A 21,411-nucleotide genomic window follows, 5' to 3' on the forward strand; every position below is an offset into this window, starting at 1 on the left:
TGGTGCAGCTTATGGAAAAGGCTATATCTTTAAGTGCATTGTCCGACGGTATAGATCTCGACAAATAGTGGGGCAAGGATTTTGTATTTTTTTTACATAAAAGCTGGTTTTTTTTAAAAAAATGGAAATATATCCGGCCTCTGCGATAAACACACACCCAAGTTCTTGCACAATCTTCAGCTCAATAGCTTATCACAAGTAAATAAAAGGAGAAAAGGCACACAAATAGAAGGAAGTAACCTTGAGCAATGTCTATTATTGATCTTCTAGCAGGCCGGTCAGGGCAGGTAGAGTGTAAAAGCATAAAAAAGTATGAATAGCTAATAGTAGATGCTTTAAAATGCCATATTTAAGTCATTGTAGAGATTTCTGATACTTTTCCCTGTGCATTGGATACTTGTCATGGCACATTTGCTGTACAATTTGTATTTTATTTTCCTCATAATAATTTTTTCAAGCAGCCATTAGCTCATTCTAATCTGCCTTGGCTTAGTACCTATACCTTTTGTGTTTATGTCTTTTGTGCTCTAATCATTTTCTTCTATTGTCCAATTAGATTTAAGTGTTCCTTTCCAATCTGAGCTATATTTATCTGCTCTTTCAGCCACTAATAGGATCTGTTACGGAGAAGTTTTCACAATTTTGCCATGTCCCGGTATGTTTCATGATTAAGTTTGAAAAGTTGACATTTATCCACGTTGTTTTCTGACTCACATTTTATCTTCATTCCTGTAGATCGAGAACATACTGAACATCCGTGATGTTCCAAATTTATGGCATGTCCCACTTATCCTTAGAGTGAGTAACTTCCACAAGAACCTTAACCTTGCGGTTTTCTAGAAATATATTAAATCTATATTGTTTGCATTTAGTATTGGCTGCAGCACAAATTTTGATGATTGAGTGGAGTGACGGTGAGGCAATGGAGGGTGCCGCCGAGCTCGCCGTAGAGGGCGTGGCTGCCCACGTGCATCCTCGTCGGCCAAGCTACTGTTGAGAGAGAAAGAAGTGGCCGGTACAATGCACGACACAGTGAAGAACTTCTAAATGATATTAAAGACACATCAATACGTAGGTTACCCTATGCGTTGGTTCGACACAATCACAAGGTAAAGATTAAGGTTGGGAGGTGTGATTCTTATAATATGTCTTTATGCTTTTCAAGCGAGTAGAAAGGATTAAATAAAATATATACAAGTGTAAAATTTAGGATAATAAATTATTGGAGTTGGAACCAAATTTAAAATTTTCAAGATAAATAATATTATTTATTTAGTTCTAACTGTGGTCCGTGGCAACGGAGCGGAGTGTATTGTGCTAGTAAAGAACATATATCATTAATAAATAAGTAGGAAAGCATAGATAATACAACCACTCAACCTAAAGTCTGGCTGACAAGTGATAAGAGCCAGATCCTTGCAGCCAGACAGAACTGACATAAAGCTGAATATCACAACGCTTGGAGCCGTAACGATCAAGAAATAATTCACCAACTCAAAACAGACAACACCCGGATCTTATGAACTGACATAAAGTTGAATATCACAACGCTTCTGGAGTTGGAACGAGCTAACAAGCGTTTAGTTGAAGCCTCCTGCGTAGGACACATAGCAGTGACATGCCCATAGCAGCGCTCATTGGAAGTCCACTGATGTAAAGAGACCATAAACTCTGCACGAAACGAAGCAATTGGTCTCCACGGAGCAAGTAGAGTAGGTGTCAACTGAAATGCACCTAGAAGTACTCCCAGAACACGCCCTGTACGGCCACCTGCTCTGGCATCGGAGCTGACCTAATCCATTTCCACTTCAGGCAGCTCACCATGTATATATGTGCGGGGGAGATAGGGCTGTATTATTCAAACCAGCTGAGCAATCAGGTCCCATAAGTGTGAGATCTTTAGAACGTTCACAATGAAGGGCTCCAGTGAGCATGGTGAGACATCCAAGGCGCCCCTGAGCAGGGGCGTCAGCAAAGGACTGTCTGTGCTAGATCTCATACTTCGCTTCATTGCCATCATCGGCACTCTTGCTAGCGCCATTGCAATGGGCACCACCAACGAGACACTGCCTTTCTTCACACAGTTCATCCGGTTCAAGGCACAGTACAGTGATCTCCCTACTCTCACGTGAGCCAACATCCATAACTGCAGAGAACGATGCTTTCAGATAACAATCCTATGAGTATCTGATGCTCCAACTGTTTCAATTTCTTTCCTTTTTCGGCAGGTTCTTCGTCATTGCAAATTCTATTGTCTGTGCCTATCTCATCCTCTCACTTCCATTATCAATAGTGCACATCATTAGGAGCAGGGCCAAATTCAGCAGGCTGCTCTTGATCTTTCTTGACGCGGTAAGACTACCCCTTTGTCTTATTCAAAGCATATTGAGAACTTGAAAATCAACCTGCATGAAAGTATGCATGGTTACTCAACTTGTTTATTGATCTGTTTTCCTTGTGATTCTTTTGAAGGCAATGCTAGCACTGGTGACTGCGGGAGCATCTGCAGCAGCGGCCATTGTGTACTTAGCACACAAGGGCAATGTCAGGGCAAACTGGCTTGCTATTTGCCAGCAGTTTGACTCATTCTGCGAGCGTATCTCTGGATCCCTCATTGGTTCATTCGGAGCCATGGTTCTGCTGATCCTGCTGATATTACTCTCCGCCATTGCCCTCGCGAGGCGCTAGACCAAATCATGCATCATTTGCTTCCAGCAGTGTGAAGTATATGATATAATAGTGTGGTCATCGGGCTTGCTATCTTTATATAGCCATCCATGTGCCTATTACCTCTTGCTATGATCCTCCTATCCTATCTCAAATGTTGCCTTAAGCCCTTAATTCTGTACCTCCTATTTTATCTTGACGGTTGACGGTGTGTACCATCATATATAGAAGCTACTGAAAATGAATATGCATGCACTGTTATGGATGAATCACAATAGTTTCTGAAAGAGTTGGTAAAAATATTTTCCCAAGTAAATAAAATAAAGAAAATGTGATTGGCTCATAAATCTATACCTGCTATACTGGCAGTGAAACCATGGCGGGTTTGACTTGAGTACTTGACTGACCTGGGATCTACTAACGTTTCCAGTCTCTGGTATACAAGCAGAAATGAAAAGTCATTCATGAGCGTTTATCACCTTTTCCATTTTCCATTCAATAGTAGAAGTGCAGAACACCCATAATCACAGTCACAGTGTTGAAAGGCCAGCAGTTTTATGGCCAATCTGAGCACAGCCAACAACTTTTCTTAGCCCTCTTTTATCCATTGATCTCCGTAGCGTCTCCACCCTTGACCATTCACCATATGATGAATAAATGCCAGAGAGCAATACATAGTCACCACTTGCATCTCCATTTATGCTAAGAAGCCTCTCCTGAGCAATCTTTCCCAGAGCCACATCCCCATGGGTTCTGCAGGCGCCAAGCAGTGTCCTCCATACAACTGCACTTGGTTGCCTCATGCTGCCCACAATTGCAAATGCTTCATCCAGTAGACCTGCACGGCCAAGCATGTCCACTATGCAACTGTAGTGCCTTGCATTAGGCTCAATCCCATACCTTTCTTTCATAAGAGAGAAATACCTCTGACCATCTTCAACCAGTCCGGCATGGCTGCATGCGCTGAGAACACATAGGAAAGAAATCTCATTTGGGTGCATTTTCTCGTCAAGCATTTTACTGAAGAACTGAACTGATTTTTCCGCTTGACCATGCAAGGCTAACCCTCCAATGATCGAATTCCATGTCCAAACATCTTTCTCCTCCATCCGGCTAAAGACTTCCATTGCAGTATTGACATCCCCACATTTTGCATACATTGACACCAATGCATTTCCGGTCAAAATACTTAATCGTCTGCCTTCCAAGTGCCAAGAATGTATCATCCTCCCTGCATCAAGTGACCCTACATTTGCACAGCACGACAGCAAGCTAACAACAGTCGCGTCATCAGGCATCCACCCTGGACCCCTCATCTCATCAAAGACCTCCAATGCTTGCTCCAGCATTCCCTGCGTTGAGTACCCGGTGATGATGGTGTTCCACGAAACCACATCCTTCTCCGGCGCACAATCAAACAGCTCCCTTGCTTTCTCCATCTCCCCATTCTTCGCATACGCGCCCAGCATCACGTTCCAGCACACAACGTCCTTGTGCCGGCACTGATCAAACATCTGCCTCGCCACGTCCAGGTTACCTCTGGCCGCATTCCCAGCTATGACAGCCGACCACGCCACGATGTCCCGCTCGCTGGCCTCACCTAGAAGCGTGCCTGCGACACCCAAGTCCCCGCACTTCGCGTGCATATTGATGAGCGCGTTCCTCACGAACGCGTCCTCCAAGAACCCAAGCTTCACGACGACGGCATGCACCTGCCACCCAGCGCTAGAACCAACCGGCATGCCGATGCCGGCACAGCAGGCGCGGAGGAGGTAGCAGAATGTGAACCCGTCGGGCCTCAGACCCACCGCTTCCATGCGGCTGTACAACGCGAAGGCCGCGTGGGGCGCGCCGGCGTGCGCGTACCCGCGCAGCATGGCGTTGTGCATGAAGAGGTCCGGTCCCGGGGGCGGGATTCCGTCGAACAGCCTGCGCGCGTAGTCCATGCCGCCGCGGAACGACACGATGCAGGAGAGGAGAATGTCGCGCACGGGCTGCAGGCCGCGCGAGGTGATGCCACTGACGACGAGGTTGCCGTGGATTTGCTTGAGCGCGCGCGGGCTCAAGCGCGCAGAGCCCTTCCGGATCATGCGGTTGCGGTGTATCGAGAGCAATGTCTCTTTGGGAAGCCACTGTGGTCAATAAGGAGGTAAGGAGTAAGGAAGGCCGTTGTGGAGAAGATCGCTGGGAGCGGTGTACGGCAGGGGTGGCCGTCGCCGCTGGAGCGGCAACACGGCGAACGGCGCGATGGCGGGTGCGGGTACGAGGAAGACACGGTAGCGAGTTTACAGAGAATACGCTTTCGTGGAAACAAAACAATGTTCATTGCCGAGGCTTGTGAAGTTTACACGATGTGTTTCATTTGAAATCCTTCCGACTGTATTGGCGTTGCCTTCCGGTTCAATTAAATCTATAACAACTTGCAATCCTTTCAAGGTCCAACTAATTCATGTTTGCTTTTGCTTCAATATAGCTTATGTAGAATTTGTAATCCTTGCTATATTCACATGCATTTCTTTTGGTTTAATTTGAATAATGAGGAAACACTTCCATAGAGCGGAGAGTATAAAATAGGATGAAAGTCATACTGAAATAACATATTAGCAAAAACTAAATGCCGATTTGCCGTACCAATACAAATAATGAAAAAAATACTCCTAAGTCATATCATGACTGTGTCAAAATAGCTTGTAGCTACAGTTACAACAACCATTAACAGCTGCTGCAGCAAGTCCATTTGTTTACGGTGTAAAATAGGCTATGCCAAATCAAGCTGCAACTGCTTGGGGCCAGCAGGCTGCAGCCGAACGGCTCAACTAGATATAGGAAGAGCAGAAGCGAGCAGGTCTGAATTCAAATGACCTCCAAAGAAACTTAAGGACAAATTATCATTGATAATATTATCCCGTGAATAAAAAGTGCTCTTATGTAGGAGAGGAGGATGCTTTCTATACTCTTTTACCATTACACTTCCTCTTTCTCCTATATGTTTCTTTAGTTCGAAGGACTCTTGCATGTTTAGGCAAGAAATTTTCATACCGTGACATTAAACTATATGCAATATGTATTTCGTAATTCAACACAAAAAGATTACCATGAGTATAGTCAATTGGAGGCAACTAGATCGAGGGGACTCTGCAGATAAGCTGTGTCGAGAGTCCCTCTCAACCCTTTGCCACTATAAAAGGACATGTAGTTCACCCGTCTATCTGCCGCCTGCTCGCATCCTGTCTTCCTCGTGACAAGGGCATCGACCGTACTTCTTCCTCCGCCAACATCCCGCCATGCCGTCCGCTTCCGCCTCACCCCTGATGTCGGTGAGGACCGTCTTCCACTCTCCCCTCCCCTTCCCCTTCCTCCCATGGTCACCACCTTTTGAGATTGAAGGTCCCCTTGCTCCATCATCGGCCCTCCTGGTTGAGGCGGCGACGGCGTCACCAGATCTGCCCACCACAACCCGCCACCTCTCTACTCACTACCTTGTTGCCCCTCGCCACCAACCCTATCTAATCGGTCTCCTCAACCGACCCGATTGATAGAGCCATGGCCACCGTCCTTACTGCCCACAACCCACAACAGCCACAGGGCTTGCCGCCGCCGATGGCCATACTACTAATCCTGGTAGTCGAACTCCCAACCTCAAATTCGAAACCCTAAATTCCTCCTCCACCCATGCCCCGCTGCCCTGTATCCCTACTTGTGGTCGTTAGCGACTAGATGCCGACCGTTCCGCCCACCACCCATCGTAGATAGAGGAGATTTTGAAAGAGGAGGGGCTCACCGATGGTATTTTTCCTTATAGTCAATTTAAGTGTCTCCTAGTTATGATAGAATCACAATCATTTTAGAACAAGATTCATAAAGAACATTGCCATGTTTGATTCGAAGTGCAAACAAAACATACTTACTTTGCTCTATATGCACGTTCCAAGTCCAATACAATTTTGAACTTCTTCAAGACCTGCACCACCGATTCGCCTTCCATAATATAGAACGACGACTACCGTTTCTTTGTTTTGTGTTTGTATATGAATCGGATCCAATGTACACCGAACCCCACCTGTCATCCACCCGTGCTCTCTCCGAAGACCCGAGGCGTCAACCCCCTACACGCCTCCAGAGTCTTCTAGACCAAACCAAACCGGGCGGGGAGCGGCCTCGAGTTCCAACTCATCTCGCCGCTCCTCTCCGGCCGCCCCCTCTTATAACGAAGTCCAAAGCCCCCGCTTCTTCCCCATCCAAAACCCTCGCCGAAATCTGAGATCCATCTCGGATTCCCCGGCGCGACACGAAACCCTAGCCTAGCGAATCGCTCCATGGCGATCATCTCCGACTTCCAGGAGGACGAGGCCCCGCCGCGGCAGCAGCAGGCGGCGGCGGTGGGCGGCGCCGAGGTCGAGGAGGCCCTCGCGGCGCTGCTGGAGCGGTGCGGCGGCGCCTTGCCGTTCCTCCAGGCGGCCATCGGCGTCGCGCACCGCCGGTCGGCCCTGTTCCGCGATCCGTCCGCGGTGAGCAAGGTCACCGCGATGGCGGCGGCCGCCAGGGCCCAGGTGGAGGCCGAGGAGAGGGCGGCCAGGGAGGCGAAGAGGAAGGCGGAGGAGGCCGAGCGGAAGGCGGCGGCCGAGGCGGAGAAGGCGTCCAAGGCTGCGGCGGCGGCGACCGCGGCTCCGGCGGCGGCGGAGGAGAAGCCGGAGAGCTCGGCGGAGAAGGACAGCATGGAGGTGGATAAGAAGGAGGAGGGCAACGTGAGACGTGAGTACTCTGTTCTGGAGCCGTTCTCTTTTGAAATTGCTATCGCCGCTGCGCCATAGGGCTTTTGAGATGTGGTTCCGGTAATCCCTATCTCGCATGTCCTGAAGGGCTTTTGAAATGTGGTTCTAATCCCTATCTCGCATGTCCTGAATCGGAGGGTCAGAGTTAGTAGTAGGAACGATTTCTTATCAGAATAGTTATTGGTTGACTAAATAGGTGGGGGTTGATGCTCTGATCAACATACATGGGATGCATTACCTGCAATGGGGCTGCAATCCAGAGTGAGCAGAAGCTCCCTATTTCAATGATGAGTTGACCAATGGATTCGGAGTTTGGCTGTCGGTTTCAAGTTGCATGGCTTTACTTTTGTGTAATTAATCAGTTTCAAGGTAGCAGTAGTTTTGTTTAATCAACTCATGTGATTAGTTAACCTGATGCAGTTTTTCGGTAGAGCTCTTAGTTTTTATTCGATAGAGCTTCTAGTTTTTTACTAAATTACTTGATATGTATGTGTATGTATCCTTGGATGGTAGATTTGGTAGAGCTTCTAGTTTTCATTCGGTAGAGCTTCTAATTTTCATTCGATAGAGCTTCAGTTTTTGACTAAATTACTTGATATGTATATGTATCCTTGGATGGTGGATTTATGTATCTATAAGAATATGAACTCTAGAGTGGGTCCTTATACCATTTGATATGTTTAAACTGCATCTCATTGATGATATCAGTGGATAACAAAATGCTTAAATTTCTAAAACTCAGCCTTGTTAGGAAAAGTTACATTCATTTGCCATTTATTTGCTTCGGGTGGACTTGCAGTAAATTTCCATCTAAGACAATTTCTTCGTATGTCATTTGTACTGACCTTTTGGGAATCTCCTAAGTAAATCTAATTTTATGTCTGTCCTAATAAACAGAACCAAATGCTGGTAATGGTCTTGATTTGGAGAAGTACTCGTGGACTCAACAGTTGCCAGAGGTTAACATCACTGTTCCTGTTCCTGAAGGAACGAAATCAAGATTTGTGGTCTGTGATATAAAGAAGAACCATCTAAAGGTTGGCCTGAAGGGCCAACCCCTTATCATTGACGTAAGTAGCTACAGCAATATATTCCATCTCCTCCTATGGATTGGCATCTTTTAAATCAAATGTGGTGTTACAATACATATTTTGGGTTCTAACTTCTACTGTAACTTCCTATCTTACTAGGGTGAGCTCTATAAACCAGTTAAGGTTGATGACTGCTTCTGGAGCATAGGTAAGTATGCTTTATATTTGAGCCTGCCTGTATTCTCTTTCATCCAAAGCCCCTCACGAACATGGTTTTCCTTGTAATACATCTTACAGAGGATGGAAAATCACTGAATATATTGCTCACTAAGCACAACCAAATGGAGTGGTGGAAATCTGTGATTAAGGGTGACCCCGAAGTTGATACCCAAAAGGTGGAGCCAGAGAGCAGCAAACTTTCTGATTTGGATCCGGAGACAAGACAAACTGTGGAGAAGATGATGGTAAGATACACAGCCTGATGCACATCTGAATAGTTCTTGTTAGTGCTTGGAAATAACTAAATTTCTTCATTGCTGTGCAGTTTGACCAACGCCAGAAGCAGATGGGCCTTCCAACAAGTGATGAGATGCAGAAGCAAGAAATTCTCAAGAAGTTCATGGCTGAGGTAAGTCCCATGGTGGAGCTGGTATCATCTTCCAGTCTTGCTACACGCATGAGTAGCTTCCATTCTGTATATTTATGTATCTGATTGAGCTCTTATTTTTTCACATCAGCACCCGGAGATGGACTTCTCAGGAGCCAAAATAGCTTGAGGATGATCAAACAGCACCCGGAGATGGGCTTCTCAGGGGCAAAAATAGCTTGAGGATGATCAAAGCCAGTCACTGGAAGAGGGTTGGTTGGGGAAATTGTTTCTACAATTATCTTCATCAGGTTGTTTGGGTGTCTAGTTTGTGTCTAGGACTGTGACTTGTTTCCTGAACTGGATTATATCATATTTATGCGTGGATCATAATGTGCTGTTCTACTGCCTCTGACATGCGTGTTAACTGAAAGTTCCGCTGCTGTGCTCTGTTCCATGCTCACGTGAGCCATGTACGGCACAAAAGTTCGCATGCCGGTGTTTGGAATGTCAATAACCCAAGTGTTACCTGCTTTATGTTGATAGTGTCTCAGCTACCGTCGCCGCCGCCGCGTCCTTCGCTGGCAGCGATCGCCATCCCTGGCCTCCGAGCAGAACACGAGCAGATCAGTTTAATCGAACCCTAAATCTATTTGGAGAGGTCTCTCCAAATAAGCTTGCACGGAGAGCTCACTGTTTTTGGAAAAAAAAATCAACCCACTCCATCCCACTTATGCTGAAAATAGCATACCCACCGTAGAACTTCATTTAGTTAATCTAACGTTTATATTTAAGGTACGTAAAATCTAAATCGAGAGAGCTCTATGAGAGCTTTCGATTGTGATAATCCCTCAATTTGGAAACAGAAGGAGATGTCAGAAGATAAAAAAGAAAGAAAGATGAAGAAGTAACGAATCGAAACAAGAGAGTAACAAATTGAGGCATCTCCTCCTCGGCGAACACCTCGTCCTCTCCGATGACATCTCCAACTTCGGCGAGCTCTGTTTGGATTGGGGTATGAGGTTAGGATTAGAGTTTGGATTTTGGAATTTCAGATTACGAAGAGGATTTGTGCATGCGGTCATGCGGGGTCTAGAGGAATGGTTGGGAAGGTTGTTGGACCGGCGGTGATGGTAGGTGTGGGGGAGGTGGTGGTGGCACCTCCTGACTCCTGTCACGGTCGTAGAGGAGGCTGGTTGGGGAGGGTCAGTGGTGGAGGGCGTCGTGGGAGGTGGGAAGTGGGGTGACTGGTTTGTCAACGATATAATTCCTTTTTCTTCTATTTTGTAGGGGTGTATACGTGAGCGAGAGAGGTAACTGGGCAGGAGGACTCTCGACCTATTGCTATCGGAAGAGCCCTCTCTTAGCTAGTCGCCTACTTTTAACGTAACTTCTCACTCTGAAAGTTAAGAAAAAAATAATCAATATTTGCCTGAAAGTTAAAAAAGTAAATATTGGAAAATGTAATTTATGATTTGTGTCTAGATTAAGAAAATAACTTTATACTATGTGAAAGTTAAGAAAAAGTAAGCATGATAGTTCCATGAATATTAGAAAAAAATAACCTTTATGGTCTACGAAATTTAACTTAAGAACAAAAATTAACTTAACAGCTCGTAGCAGGAAGTAACTTATCAAATAATATACATGCCAGGAAATAGTATGTGACTAATTTATATGATAAGGAAAATAACTTCACTATTTTGACCAAAACATACCCAAGTGAGATCTTGTTTTAAAGATTTTATTAAAATAAATATAGTGCTGCAATCATATTTTGATTTGGATGTTTCGGTTGTCACTTTTTTAGCTTTGGAATTAGTTTGCATGTGATGCACACGGCCCTCGAATCAAAGCCTCCACTCTATTTTTTTGAGGGTTAAAACAATACCTCCAGCTCTAGTAATATCCCATGGATAGAGGGAGCAACTCCAACAGCACGACCATCTCCCTCTCCAAATCAAAAGTTAGTAAGTTTGCTAGAAAATCATGATCTGATAGAGTTGCTGACCAGATGGTCAACCTATCCGACTTGCCAAATGTTCTCATGTACTTGCCAACGAATTTGGCTTGTCAAATGTGGGTCCCATGCACAGTAATCGCAAAATGGAGAGTCTATTGAAGTGCAAATGAAAAGGCTGTTGGAGTTGATGGAAAGTGCGGATCTTTAGAGAGGAAACTTATCGTTGGGATAGTGAGAAATGGACAATATGTTGGAATGTGTAACTTAATGTGGAGAGAAATATTTTTAGCAAGTTAGCTAGATAGTCAAACGAGAGCTAAAAATAGCAATTTTGTTGAAGTTGCTTTGGAAGGAGTGGAAGATAGAGGGGGATTTGAAGACCTTTCCAAAATGGGGAGTTGTAGAGAACCTGCCGTAGCGTGTTTTTTTTTACTGAAATTATCCTAAGGGGGTGTTTGGGAGGAGGGGCTAAACTTTAGCCCTGTCACATCAGATGTTCGGATACTAATTAGGAGAACTAAATATAAGTTAATTATAAAACTAATTGCAGAACCCCTAGGCTAAATCGCGAGACGAATCTATTAAGCCTAATTAATCCATCATTAGTGAATAGTTACTGTAGCACCACATTGTCAAATCATGAACTAATTAGGCTTAATAGATTCGTCTCGCGATTTAGCCTAGGGGTTGTGTAATTAGTTTTGTAATTAATCTAGATTTAATACTCCTAATTAGTGTCCAAACATTCGATGTGACGGGGGCTAAAATTTAGCCCCCTCCTCTCAACACGCCCTAAGGGTTCTCGGGTTGGTACTGTTGCGAGAGCCCTCTCCACGTAGACCTCTTTAATGTATCCAGTAGGTCGAGTGAATCAAATCGCAACAGGCAACACATCGCTGGGCAGATCAATCGAATCAAACCCGATAAGAATCAGGAATATGACTTCCCAGATTTATCCAAACCAGGCCAGTAAGCATGTCTTAATCTTGGTCATATCTTGCTCTTGTAGACTTGCTTATAATTTCAACACAACATATATAACATGTCAGATTAGAATGCTCTTAAAAGATGGATCAAACAAAACTAAGAAAAAACATTAAGCTCCATCTTCGAGTATAACATAAATTTCCTAATGTATTTTATTACCAATAATCTTTACACGAGCACTTCCCATCCCTGAAATGATGGAACCTGTTCCTGTCCCTGACCACGATCTCGCGGTCAAAGACGCGAGACACAAACTTGGTCGCCTCATGGCAGTCCCTGCAAACTCTCAAATTCTTCGTGATCCGCATCGTGTCGCCGGGCCTCGTGCGCAGCAGCCCGAAGGCGATGGCCAGCTTCTCGCTGTGGTAGAGCAGCGGCGTCTCCTTCTCCTCCTCCGCAATATCGTGCAGCACGTCCCTCGTGTCGGGCACGTAGCCCTCTGCCCCGATCCTCCTCATCATGTCCCTGGCCATGGCGTACACCTCCTCTGCCTGGTGATGGCTCAGGCTCCCGCACTGGAACTCGCAGACCTCGCCGTCGACCTCGATCACGGACCGCCCGGCCTCCTTGCTCACGTTCCGCTCGTCCATCAGCCGCCGGACCCTGGCCACGTCCTCCCACCGGCCGGCGGTGGCGAGGAGGTTCGCCAGCAGCACGTAGCGGCCGCTGTTCTGGGGATCCAGCTCGATGACGCGCCACCCGATCGCCTCGCCCAAGTCGACATCGCCGTGGAGCTTGCACGCACCAAACAGCGCGCCAAGGACGCCGACGTCCGGCTCCATCGGCATGTCGTCGATCACCTTCTTGGCTTCGTCCAGCTGCCCTGCTCTTCCATACAAGTCAACCAGGCAGCCGTAGTGCTCCATCTTCGGCTCGACGCCGTATCTTCGAACAATGTGGTCCAAGTAGCGGCGACCCTCGCTGACCATCCCCGCGTGCGCGCAGGCCGTGAGCACGTTCACCAGCGTGACGTCGTCCGGCGCCACGCCCTCCCTCTCCATCCGGGCGAACACCTCGACGGCGTCCTCACCGCGCCCGTGCACAGCGAGCCCGCCGATCATGCAGTTCCACGTCGTGAGCCCCTTCGCCGGCAGGGCCTCGAACACGCGCCGCGCCTCCTCGACGCACCCGCACTTGCAGTACATGTCGACCACCGCGGTCGCCAGTTTGTCATCCATCCGGATCTCGCTCCGCGCCACCCAGCGGTGCACCTCCCTCCCGCGCGCCAGAGTGCCGGCGCCCGTGCACGCCACCGCCGCCGTCGCCGCGACGAACCCGTTCCCCTCCACGCCGCGCGCCCGCATCTCGTCGAACACCTCCAGCGCGTCCAGGAACCGCCCGGCCTTCACGTACCCAGACATCATCGCGTTCCACGATATCAGGTTCCGCTCCGGCATCCCGTCGAACACCTCCCGCGCGCCGTCGACCAGCCCCAGCTTGCAGAGCCCGCCGACCATGGTGGTCCACGACACGACGTCGAGGGCGCCCCCGCCGCCGCCGCCGCCGCCGCGGAAGACGCGGGAGGCGAGGTCGGGGCGCGCGTTGGCGAGGTACGCGGCGAGCAGCGCGTTGAGCGACTGCGTGTGGGAGTGGAAGCCGAGCTTGACGAGCAGCGCGTGGAGCTGGGCGACGAGGAGGAGCGGCGCTGCGCCGGGGAGGACGCGCGGGAAGGTGAAGTGGTCGGGGGCCAGGGGCAGGGAGAGCATGAGGGCCAGGAGCCGTGCGGCGTGGCGCGACGGGAGGGCGGAGAGGAGCGGGTTGAAGAGCGCCGGGTGCGGGTCCGGGTGGTGCGCCAGGAGGCGGGCGGCGTAGGGGAAGTGGGAGTCGGGGTCGCGGGCGAGGAAGGAGAGGAGGCGGCGCGCGTGGGAAGGGTGGGAGGCGAGGCCCAGGCGGACGAGCTGCGAGTGGTGCTGCCGCAGCTCGGCGATGGTGATTAGCGGGATGGGGGTCGGGGCGGGGGCGGACATTGTCGGAGCTTGGAGAGGGGGAGCAGAGCAGCCACCGGTGATAAGATCCTCTGATAATTCTGTGCGAGTGGTGCCTACGCTTTGCATAAACTTTGAGCTACAAAAGCAATATGAAATAGTGGCAATTTCCTCCCACCTCTTTCCGTTTTAGCTAATTTTCTTCGCCTCTTTCCTTCAAGTTACTAGCTTTCCACATGTCTATTTTTTACTCGACACTATTTTACTTGTCAAAGTTTTTGATTCAACATTTATACACACAATATTGTCCCATTTGATTCATTGATTCAACTATTTTAGTGATCGACATATTTTTTGAGATTTCTTTCTTTTTTGAAACGCAGTAAAATACAAATACTAACATACACGCACGCACGCACACTCAACCGTTTTTTGTGGATTTACCTATTTTTACAAGAAATATTGAATCAAATAGTTTATATCGATAAAAATAACAGCTGCTGAATAAATATAAGTACACCTCCAAGGAACAAAATGAACTGATTCATCGTTGCAATAAAAGGTGAATAGATAAATTGCTTTCTTCAACCGAGCAGCTGATCAGACGCCGTCCACGTGGACATCCGACGGTAAGTGAGCATCCGCGGTTGCTGCAGTCAGTTCCCCGGTCTTGCTCGTCTCCTCCGGTCCTCCCTCCCCTCCCCTCCCCTCCCCGTGCCGTAGCTTCCACGCTCAGAGAAACAGAAAGGTGGAGAGGGTGAGGACGAAGGGGGGAGAACAGGGGAGGCGCCAATGGAGAGCAGGAACGTGGTGGTCTGCGACAATGGCACCGGGGTGAGCCCTCCCCGATCCCTCTCTCCGCCCTCCCTCCGCTCCATTCCCTTCCTAGATCCGCCTCCCGACCTGTTCTTCCGCCGAATCTCGGGCCGAGCTTCTCGCGTAGCGCCCTGGGGGAATCGCCGCTGCTTCGTCCGCCGGCTGGGTGGTCGGTTCGCGAGTCGATGGACACGGGCAGGGTCTTGCGAGATCGAGGAATTCTGGGATCAGTACTCAGTCCCGCCACGCGGGGAGGGTCTTGCTGATTTCAAAGTGGATGATTCCATTCTCTAATTTGGCACCTTTGGCTGCAGTATGTAAAGTGTGGCTTTGCCGGTGAGAACTTCCCGACGTCCGTGTTTCCTTGTGTTGTTGGAAGACCACTGCTTCGTTATGAGGAGTCGCTCCAGGAACAAGAACTGACGGTATGAATATTTCTGTTATCACCTTTGCTGAACTTACTTCTTGAGTACAACTTATAATTGGTGCTTTTGGTCATTGCAGGATATTGTAGTTGGAGCAGCTTGTGCTGACTTGAGACATCAACTTGATGTATCTTATCCTGTCAGCAATGGGATTGTTCAAAATTGGGATGATATGGGCCATATTTGGGATAATGCCTTCTACAGTGAGCTGAAGGTATATCTGTAATGATATGCTTACCTCTGCTTGTAATGTCATACCCTTTCTCTGGGAAAAACAATCCCCTATATCCTTCGCTATTTTTCTTAAAGTCACCTAGCTAGTAAAGCAACTCCTTTCTATTTTCTCCATTTAGGTTGATCCATCCGAGTGTAAAATCCTACTGACAGATCCACCACTCAATCCTGTGAAAAACCGTGAAAAGATGGTATGTCATTTGCTTTTATCAAGTTGTCATATACTACCGCATTGCAGTTTCTAACATCAATGACTAACAAATTTAATCCCATGATGTACAGATTGAGACAATGTTCGAGAAATATAACTTTGCTGGGGTCTTCATCCAGATTCAAGCAGTTCTTTCACTGTATGCTCAAGGTCATCTCTCTCCCTCAACCACCACATGCTAGTGTCTGTGCTTTCACACAAGCACATACAAGATTGCATCAACACTCCACTTTTACATGTGTGTATACCTTTCAGGCTTGCTAACAGGACTTGTGATAGACTCTGGTGATGGTGTTACTCATGTGGTATGAGAATAATGTTCTTCCCTATATTCTACTAGCTACTAAGCTTTGAAGTGGTACATTCCATTTCTAATCATCTTTGTGTAACCAACTCAAATATCATGGTAATCAGCAACATATAACCCAGAACAGCATACGATGTCATTTTAAGTAGCACGTCAGTCAATGAATTCAGTATGCTGTATGAAAGTGTTTTAAGAATCTGGCGACTATAAAATTGTAAATCAGGAATCACTGATGAACAGTAGTAAAAAGCATAAAAAATATGTAATTGAACTTGTGCATTATTAGTTTTAAAAAGCATAATTGAGTCTTCTGTGCTCAAGATGCTCCTTTAAACAGGCCCTTTTGATATTATGTTATTTCCTTATGATTTACTTCTACCAGAGTATGTTTTACTATTTATTTAGGTTTCCAACCTTAATTTTATACCTATCATCTTTGTTATGCATCAGGTGCCTGTAGTTGATGGATACTCTTATCCACATCTAACAAAAAGAATGAATGTAGCTGGAAGGCATATAACATCTTATCTTGTCGACCTGCTCTCAAGAAGAGGGTAATACCTATCCTGCTCTGAAGATGTTGTCTTCTGTAGTTGCTGCTAAATTATTATTTTACTAATTCAATTAATACTTCCACTTTAAAAGGTATGCTATGAACAAATCTGCTGACTTTGAGACAGTCAGAGAAATAAAAGAGAAGCTATGCTATTTAAGGTCAGTTGTTTTATTGTTCTTAAATTAGTTATTGTTTCTACCTTGATGTTATATATGTAGTCATGACAGCTAAATGATATACAGCTACGACTACAAACGAGAATACCAGCTCGGACTTGAGACCACAATCCTTGTGAAAAGTTACACTGTAAGTATATTGTCCTGCTTTCGTTTCTTCCCTGTTCCTTTTCTTATTGTAAGCTCAGTTCTTGTGATCAGCTTCCAGATGGAAGAGTTATTAAAGTGGGCACTGAACGATTTCAAGCTCCTGAAGCACTTTTCACTCCCGTAAGACTTCCATTTCTTTTCCTTCATAGTATTGCTTATTGCAGTATCAATTGTGTCAGCAAGGTCAGCAATGGGGTAGTATTCATCAAATATTTATTGAATAGGAATTAATAGATGTTGAAGGTGATGGGATGGCAGATATGGCATTCCGTTGCATTCAGGAAATGGATATCGACAACCGGATGACGGTAAACATATCTTACCAGTACAGTACCTTGCCTGTCAAAGTTTTTACTTGTTCACTTGAAACTTGGATTGGAAATGATGGGTTAATATTTTACCGATTTAGTTCTTATGAGTTATGACACTAGTGGAGTCAAACTTTCTCGGACAATGTGTGCATGAACAGAGTCATGTGGAACAAATGATTGGGTGTAATATTTTTTGGTTTTATATATTTATACAGAGGCTGTGATATTGCATCTTGAATATGGCAACTCAACAAACTTAGCTATTTAAATACTGTTATTAGACTTGCGGATACTTGTCGCTCTGCTGTCTTTCTTTGCAGGCAACACAACATCAAATAGTGAATTAAACAGTATAGTGCTTAAATTTATTTAGAATGTTGAATTTATTTAAATTTCTTTGATGCTTACGTTCTGGACTTAAGTCAAATTCAATAAAGGGGCTGAAACCATATCGACATATCAATTACATTAGTTTCCTACTTGCTTTAGGTTGCATAGTTTCTTTAATAGATTGACCATGTTGTGTGTCTTTTTTCTTATTTGAATATCTGGTCACATTTTGCAGCTTTATCAACATATTGTCCTGAGTGGAGGAAGTACCATGTACCCTGGTCTGCCAAGTCGGTAAGACTATAAATTCTTTTAGTTTAAAGTTTGTAATCGTGAGCATATGCTCGTCTTCATTTATCTATTTTATTCTACTACCAGCACGGAAAGATCATGAGTGGAAACAACATTATTCATGTTAAGTGTTTCTTCTGACAGCCTTTTTGGTAGTTGTCATATAATGTATATGGATATTGCTATGATAACTACCTGTCATGTTTCTTATACCAATAGTTTTCCTGTTTCACATAAACTTCTAGGTTGCATATGCCTAACAAATTACTACTTTTTACAAGGTTGGAGAAGGAAATTCTTGATCGCTATCTTGATGTAGTTTTGAAGGGAAACAAAGACGGCCTGAAGGTAATATACTGGCACGTAATCTTGTTGATATTCTACCCTTGCATTGTTGTAGTCATTGGTCTACAGTTGTTAGTTTTCTCTTTTGAAATTTATGACAAATCCTTCCTGTCAAAGAACTTGCACTTCTTTTACAAATAGGAAATAAAAGTGCATAATCTTATTGAACTCATAGACAGAACAATCCCAATGCATTTTCGGAAAGAATATGATGAATTAGCACCCGCTCTCTGTTTCTATGGTAACACATTCCTCCTTTTGTGCATAGAAATTACGACTGCGGATAGAGGATCCTCCAAGGAGAAAGCACATGGTCTACCTGGGAGGTGCAGTACTTGCTGGAATCATGAAGGTACTTCTTGTATACGCACTGTCACACCCTCACGAAGAATCGTGTATAAGTCAGTTTGGGTGAGGAAACAAGTATAGGAAAGGAACACAATAAACGCTGTGGCTTTGTCATGTATATAGCTGTTATTGCATCATCCTATTATGCTGTGTTGCATTGCTAGTTATATACTTTCTGACCTATTGTGCCGGACATGCAGGATGCACCTGAGTTCTGGATCACCAGGCAGGAGTACCAGGAAGAAGGTGTTGCCTGCCTAAGAAAGTGTGGACAGGCATAAGCCGCACCCCTCAAGAGCTAATCATCCATTCCTGAACAGAAGGAACGGGTGGGATCTCTCCACACTGACTGAAAGAAGGGCCAGAGCTTACCATGCCGGCCACAGATCGATTGCATAGTTAAGGTTACATGCAGAAAGAAGAGCTCAGCACTACATCTTCGTTGTTGGTGTCATGTTGTAATCTAGCCGTCGTGAACAACTGAACATGATAGGCGATCCTTGGGACGGCGTTATTGCTCGATTTGGCCTCTATTGTTGAGCCACCTCGTGAATTTCAGGTACTGTTGAGCTATTGTGGATTTGAGATACGAGTAGGTAAAAGTTTGTGTTAATCCAGAGGAAATACTGGTGAAGTTTGAAGATTAGTACGTAGCAGTTGAACTCTGTAGAGATTGGTATGAGCCTAACGAGGCTTGATGATGCAAGAACATACGAGTTCGTTGGCCCTGCAGTTCCTGCTTCACCAACATCGTTCTGAATCTGCAGTTACCTATTCAGGACATGAAAGGCGACGCATGTTGCTCCATAATTTCCCCCCGGTTCAGCTCTTGACACGAAAGCTTTCAAGAAAGATGCCACGAACTAGAGATCCACAGGACCAAGGCAGGACATAATTCTCAAGCAAAGACATGCAAATCATATTGAAAAACTGAATTATACAACAAAAAAAAAACGGAACACATTTACAAAAGAACTCAAATTTCTACCAATCATACTACAGAACAGAAAAAAACTCAAAAAGCTCTGTTATTTGTGCTCAGATCTCTGTCCCACAATCGCTGTAGCACTTGCTGTGGTTGCTCCCCCTCCCCTCTTTTTTTGCCTTCTTTCCCCGCCGGCGCCGGCGCTCGGCGTCCTCGGCCCGCCGCAGGGCGCGCTCCAGTGCGTCCACGCGCTCCGCCAGCGCGCCGATCACCGCGCACTGCTGCGCGTTCCGCTCGCACAGCGTCGCCACCATCTCCATCACCTTCCTAGCGTCCAGGCCGCCGTCGCCTGCGGCGGCAGCGGCTTCCGCCGCCCTCCTGATCTCTGTCCCCGCCGGTTCCTGGGGCCTCGGCGACTCAGGGCGCGGTGCTGGCGTCTCCGTCGCAGGCACGGGTTCATCCGTCACCATCTCCCACTCGTCCTCGCCCTCCGCGTCCGAACCTTCCAGTTTGTGGCCGTCAAGGTTCGCCCCGCCCTGCGCCTGTCCCGTTTCCTCCGCCTCTTCCGGCTCGCCGTCAGCTCTGTTCCCGGCCACCGCCTCCTCTTCGATCATGCCGCTATGCTCCACCACATCCGGGAGCTCTGAAGCCACCGCTCCCTCGTCGGCCATCTCGGCCGTCACCTCGGACTCGTCCCGCTCCGCCACGGCCACCTGCGCCGGCGCGGGCTTGGCTTCGAGGGCGTCGACGGCGTCCTGCAGCGCGAGCACCCGCTTGGTGACCTTCTTCCGGTACTCCCGCGCGCCGCGAACCGCGTCGAGCCGCAGCAGCAGCCTCATCAGCGCCTCCCCTACGGCGATCCGCGCCCTCGCGTCCCCGCGCAGCACCTCCGCCTCGCGCGCAATCTTGCCCGCAACCTCATCCGTCTCCCGCTCCACGTCGCGCACCGCCCGCACCGACCTCCTCGCCAGGAAACCGCGCGCCGCCGCCTGCACCCTCACCGCCGCCTCCTCCGCCGACGGCGCCCGCTTCCTCGGCACCGCCGCCGCCGCCGGCATCCTCGCCGTCCCGCGCTCGGGCTCCGGGTCGGACCCGACGAAGTGGACGGGAATGGAGACCGGCCTCGACGACTCGACCCTGGGCCGCGGAGCCACGCTCACCGCCTCCGGCGCTGCGTCCGTGAAGAACCCGCCGACGCCGCGGGATAGCGCCGGCTGCTGGTACTGGTAGTACGGGTAGGGGTAGTGGTATGGAGCGGCGTAGTAGTAGTCGTAGGGGTCGTAAGCGAAGAATCGGCGAGACGCCATGGCTGCCTTGAGCTTTTCTTGGAACTGATTGCTTTCTCGGAGTTGTTGTTCGAGTTGCTCTGAGATGCGAACTGTTGTCGCGGTGCATATATATGGAGGACGAAGGAGAAAGTTCGCGAAGGCGTTGGTGTTGTTTGGAAAGTTCGGGAGCTTCGAATGCTTGGAGAACGGGGCCGAAGTTATCGTTCGGGTGGCTCGGGAAGCTTCTGGAAGGGTGGGAACACGGAGAAGAGGGGTCAACCTGACGTGTGGGCCCAAGTTTGTATTGGTCGTCGCTGGTGACCACGCACGGGCCCAGTGGTTTGCGCTTCGGGCTAGAATGGGCCCACCAAAAAGTATATTTTTTTAATAAAAGGAGTTGAAGTATACCAAGTTTGGACTTAAGAAACCGTGCAACTTAGCACTTGTTTACTTCACCCCAACTCCTAACTTTGGCACTATGCAAAAAGAAGATTCTCCATCACATCAAACTTGCGGTGCATGTATGGAATACTAAATGTAGACGAAATTAAAAACTAATTGCACAGTTTTGTTGTACTTTGCGAGACGAATCGTTTGAGCCTAATTAGTCAATGTTTGGACAATAATTCACAAATACAAACGAAACGCTATAGTGTACTACAGTGCTGTAACAATAATTTGGCACCTCCCAACTTTAGCAACTAAACAAGGCCTTAAGATCGCTTGATCAAATTAGCAGGAAAACTCTAAATCAGTCCTTTGTAATTTGAGATTTTACACTTTGCAA

General features: G+C 47.2%; 6 protein-coding genes across 6 annotated transcripts; 3 read left to right on the forward strand and 3 right to left on the reverse strand.

Annotated features, from left to right (window-relative positions):
* Positions 1-1,312: 1,312 nt before the first annotated feature.
* LOC117851729 (pentatricopeptide repeat-containing protein At5g15300) lies at positions 1,313-5,029 on the reverse strand. Its single transcript, XM_034733607.2, has 2 exons — positions 3,022-5,029; positions 1,313-2,901 (listed from the first exon to the last, which is right to left on the reverse strand). Exon 1 carries the CDS (start codon positions 4,755-4,757, stop codon positions 3,198-3,200), a length of 1,560 nt encoding a protein of 519 aa, XP_034589498.1. The 5' UTR covers positions 4,758-5,029; the 3' UTR covers positions 1,313-2,901; positions 3,022-3,197.
* LOC117851730 (casparian strip membrane protein 1) lies at positions 1,867-2,936 on the forward strand. Its single transcript, XM_034733608.2, has 3 exons — positions 1,867-2,128; positions 2,229-2,352; positions 2,473-2,936. The coding sequence occupies exons 1-3, from the start codon at positions 1,914-1,916 to the stop codon at positions 2,686-2,688; spliced, it is 555 nt and encodes a 184-aa protein (XP_034589499.1). The 5' UTR covers positions 1,867-1,913; the 3' UTR covers positions 2,689-2,936.
* A 1,749-nt stretch (positions 5,030-6,778) lies between the features above and the next one.
* LOC117851366 (protein BOBBER 1) lies at positions 6,779-9,466 on the forward strand. The gene is made up of 6 exons (XM_034733171.2): positions 6,779-7,419; positions 8,337-8,509; positions 8,630-8,678; positions 8,768-8,934; positions 9,015-9,098; positions 9,208-9,466. Exons 1-6 carry the CDS (start codon positions 6,984-6,986, stop codon positions 9,244-9,246), a joined length of 948 nt encoding a protein of 315 aa, XP_034589062.1. The 5' UTR covers positions 6,779-6,983; the 3' UTR covers positions 9,247-9,466.
* Positions 9,467-12,135: 2,669 nt separating this feature from the next.
* On the reverse strand, positions 12,136-14,158 carry LOC117851566 (pentatricopeptide repeat-containing protein At5g66520). Its single transcript, XM_034733397.2, has one exon. It carries the CDS (start codon positions 14,058-14,060, stop codon positions 12,162-12,164), a length of 1,899 nt encoding a protein of 632 aa, XP_034589288.1. The 5' UTR covers positions 14,061-14,158; the 3' UTR covers positions 12,136-12,161.
* A 441-nt stretch (positions 14,159-14,599) lies between these two features.
* On the forward strand, positions 14,600-19,077 carry LOC117853767 (actin-related protein 2). The gene is made up of 15 exons (XM_034736055.2): positions 14,600-14,765; positions 15,062-15,172; positions 15,252-15,386; positions 15,526-15,597; positions 15,689-15,767; positions 15,873-15,922; positions 16,375-16,478; positions 16,570-16,638; positions 16,723-16,786; positions 16,858-16,926; positions 17,031-17,114; positions 17,683-17,741; positions 18,020-18,086; positions 18,352-18,435; positions 18,632-19,077. The coding sequence occupies exons 1-15, from the start codon at positions 14,724-14,726 to the stop codon at positions 18,710-18,712; spliced, it is 1,170 nt and encodes a 389-aa protein (XP_034591946.1). The 5' UTR covers positions 14,600-14,723; the 3' UTR covers positions 18,713-19,077.
* Positions 19,078-19,353: 276 nt separating this feature from the next.
* Positions 19,354-20,903, reverse strand: LOC117853766 (uncharacterized). Its single transcript, XM_034736053.2, has one exon. It carries the CDS (start codon positions 20,661-20,663, stop codon positions 19,470-19,472), a length of 1,194 nt encoding a protein of 397 aa, XP_034591944.1. The 5' UTR covers positions 20,664-20,903; the 3' UTR covers positions 19,354-19,469.
* Between the last annotated feature and the right edge of the window lie 508 nt (positions 20,904-21,411).

Source organism: Setaria viridis, chromosome 4, assembly GCF_005286985.2.
Source record: "Setaria viridis chromosome 4, Setaria_viridis_v4.0, whole genome shotgun sequence".
Classification (NCBI taxonomy): Eukaryota; Viridiplantae; Streptophyta; class Magnoliopsida; order Poales; family Poaceae; genus Setaria; species Setaria viridis.

Bases quoted from the DNA above. Each gene is read 5' to 3' on its own strand.
- LOC117851730 (XM_034733608.2), top strand. From the start codon at position 1,914: ATGAAGGGCTCCAGTGAGCATGGTGAGACATCCAAGGCGCCCCTGAGC. The intron at 2,129-2,228 runs GTGAGCCAACAT...CTTTTTCGGCAG, and splicing joins AGTGATCTCCCTACTCTCAC to GTTCTTCGTCATTGCAAATT. The intron at 2,353-2,472 runs GTAAGACTACCC...ATTCTTTTGAAG, and splicing joins TCTTGATCTTTCTTGACGCG to GCAATGCTAGCACTGGTGAC.
- LOC117851729 (XM_034733607.2), bottom strand. From the start codon at position 4,757: ATGATCCGGAAGGGCTCTGCGCGCTTGAGCCCGCGCGCGCTCAAGCAA.
- LOC117851366 (XM_034733171.2), top strand. From the start codon at position 6,984: ATGGCGATCATCTCCGACTTCCAGGAGGACGAGGCCCCGCCGCGGCAG. The intron at 7,420-8,336 runs GTGAGTACTCTG...CCTAATAAACAG, and splicing joins GGAGGAGGGCAACGTGAGAC to AACCAAATGCTGGTAATGGT. The intron at 8,679-8,767 runs GTAAGTATGCTT...TACATCTTACAG, and splicing joins TGACTGCTTCTGGAGCATAG to AGGATGGAAAATCACTGAAT.
- LOC117851566 (XM_034733397.2), bottom strand. From the start codon at position 14,060: ATGCAAAGCGTAGGCACCACTCGCACAGAATTATCAGAGGATCTTATC.
- LOC117853767 (XM_034736055.2), top strand. From the start codon at position 14,724: ATGGAGAGCAGGAACGTGGTGGTCTGCGACAATGGCACCGGG. The intron at 16,479-16,569 runs GTAATACCTATC...CCACTTTAAAAG, and splicing joins GACCTGCTCTCAAGAAGAGG to GTATGCTATGAACAAATCTG. The intron at 17,115-17,682 runs GTAAACATATCT...CACATTTTGCAG, and splicing joins ATATCGACAACCGGATGACG to CTTTATCAACATATTGTCCT.
- LOC117853766 (XM_034736053.2), bottom strand. From the start codon at position 20,663: ATGGCGTCTCGCCGATTCTTCGCTTACGACCCCTACGACTACTACTAC.